Consider the following 2679-nt stretch of genomic DNA (forward strand, 5'->3'; position numbering starts at 1 on the left):
TACATTGATAAAAATATGATTGTAACTGAAAGTTAACATTGAAAAGAAAAATCCAAGAAATTTCAACCAAAATGTAAAACTTTGGCTAAAAATTGACATAATGTGAGCTCATGTTTATATTTTTATTTACACAAATACATTCTAAGTCTAACAGTAATAATTTGAAGCTGTCATTCCAATTCACATAAAAAAACCCTTTTACTTTGCTCAGACAATAGACTTTTGAATATGTTTATCAAACAAACATCAAATCGATTGAGACTACTTTCTGGACTGCTAAAATGAAATTTGATGATCAAACCGATTAAGAGAAAATTAAAATCATGACCAGATTACCTGTTGTTTCCTCTTTCATCATGTCCACAATTCTTGATGGGCTAGAGTCTCAAGCTGTAAATCTATCTTGCGCCATTTTTTTCTGGGACTGGAATGTACTAGGCCGAACTTGATTGGGAAAACTACGGCCTCTAATACCAAGTGACATACGACTTATGAAATGGGGCGCGGTAATTAGGTCACAGGAAATTCGGTCACCGGAACTTTGGTCACAGTAGAAAGGTCACACGGTAATTTGGTCACAGTAATAAGGTCACACGGTAATTTGGTCACAGTAAAAAGGTCACACGGTAATTTGGTCACAGTAAAAAAGTCACTCAAATTGAATTTTAAAACTTGGTGTATTATTAAACATTTTGAAATTAATACTAAAGAGTTATATTCTGTTTAATTAATTATGACTTTAATTTATCGTAATAACAAGAATTATTTTCAATTGGCTTCTTATTGGAGTGACACATGTGTTCACAGGCAAATAAGGCCTGAAGCGGTAGCGGTAGGTTGTGTAAATTCCAACTCGGATTAATGAGCCGATCTTACGTTGTCTTTATGCCAATACAATAACTCTTTCCTGTGCCTGTGGTAATTTAGTTAATATCTGGCAAATATAACCACTCAACGTAAAACAACTTTTATCGTTAAATGGTCCAGTAGACTGAACTTCTACACAGTTTTCGTCCCCACTTTCATTGTTTGGTTCACCAGGTTGCCAGAACGACTCATCAACTGTTCCACCATTTATCCAATCTAAACGAGAATCATCCAGTGTTCTGTGTGCTCCAACATAGACAGACTGGTTATCTATAAAAAAAAATTTATACAGTGGAAGTTAAAACATTTCGGATTTGATATTGTACGGTTGGTATTATGTCTGTTTTAGAATAATGAAAATATTGTCAAGGATCAAGGGGGCTGCAAGTCGTAGGTTGTCATCAAGTGTTCTGTAGAGTTGATAGACTCTGCCTCCTCCAGTAACACCCTTAACAATACTAACTACCTCCTCCAGTAACACCCTTAACACTACTAACTACCTCCTCCAGTAACACCCTTAACAATACTAACTACCTCCTCCAGTAACACCCTTAACAATACTAACTACCTCCTCCAGTAACACCCTTAACAATACTAACTACCTCCTCCAGTAACACCCTTAACACTACTAACTACCTCCTCCAGTAACACCCTTAACAATACTAACTACCTCCTCCAGTAACACCCTAAACAATACTAACAACCTCCTCCAGTAACACCCTTAATAATATTAACTACCTCCTCCAGTAACAGCCCTAACAATACTAACAACCTCCTCCAGTAACACCCTAAACAATACTTACAACCTCCTCCAGTAACACCCTAAACAATACTAACAACCTCCTCCAGTAACACCCTTAATAATACTAACTACCTCCTCCAGTAACACCCTTAACAATACTAACTACCTCCTCCAGTAACACCCTTAACAATATTAACTACCTCCTCCAGTAAAACCCTTAATAATACTAAATACCTCCTCCAGTAACAACCTTAACAATACTAACTACCTCCTCCAGTAACACCCTTATCAATACTAACTAGCTCCTCCAGTAACACCCTTATCAATACTAACTACCCCCTCCAGTAACACCCTTAATAATAATAACAACCTCCTCCAGTAACACCCTTAATAATACTAACTACCTCCTCCAGTAACACCCTTAATAATACTTACTACCTCCTTCAGTAACACCCTTAACACTACTAACTACCTCCTCCAGTAACACCCTTAACAATACTAACTACCCCCTCCAGTAACACCCTTAACAATACTAACTACCTCCTCCAGTAATACCCTTAATAATACTAACTACCTCCTCCAGTAACACCCTTAACAATACTAACTACCTCCTCCAGTAACACCCTTAACAATACTAACTACCTCCTCCAGTAACACCCTTAACAATACTAACTACCTCCTCCAGTAACACCCTTAACAATACTAACTACCTCCTCCAGTAACACCCTAAACAATACTAACAACCTCCTCCAGTAACACCCTTAACAATACTAACTACCTCCTCCAGTAACACCCTTAACAATACTAACTACCTCCTCCAGTAACACCCTTAACAAAACAAACTACCTCCTCCAGTAACACCCTTAACAAAACTAACTACCCCCTCCAGTAACATCCTTAATAATACTAACTACCTCCTCCAGTAACACCCTTAACAAAACTAACTACCCCTCCAGTAACATCCTTAACAAAACTAACTACCTCCTCCAGTAACACCCTTAACAAACCTAACTACCTCCTCCAGTAACACCCTTAACAAAACTAACAACCTCCTCCAGTAACATCCTTAA

At 37.7% G+C, this 2679-nt stretch overlaps 1 protein-coding gene across 1 annotated transcript in view; it reads right to left on the bottom strand.

Moving 5' to 3' along the window:
* Positions 1–883: 883 nt before the first annotated feature.
* The window catches only part of LOTGIDRAFT_175133 (hypothetical protein), a gene marked incomplete at both ends in the record, with an annotated part of 25797 nt that continues 24001 nt past the window's right edge, over positions 884–2679 (bottom strand). The window contains one exon of the mRNA XM_009055478.1: positions 884–1137. Within this exon, the coding sequence (XP_009053726.1) occupies positions 884–1137 (254 nt within the window). The remainder of the gene's footprint in view (positions 1138–2679) is intronic.

The sequence above is a fragment of the Lottia gigantea genome (assembly GCF_000327385.1).
Source record: "Lottia gigantea unplaced genomic scaffold LOTGIsca_244, whole genome shotgun sequence".
Lineage (NCBI taxonomy): Eukaryota > Metazoa > Mollusca > Gastropoda > Lottiidae > Lottia > Lottia gigantea.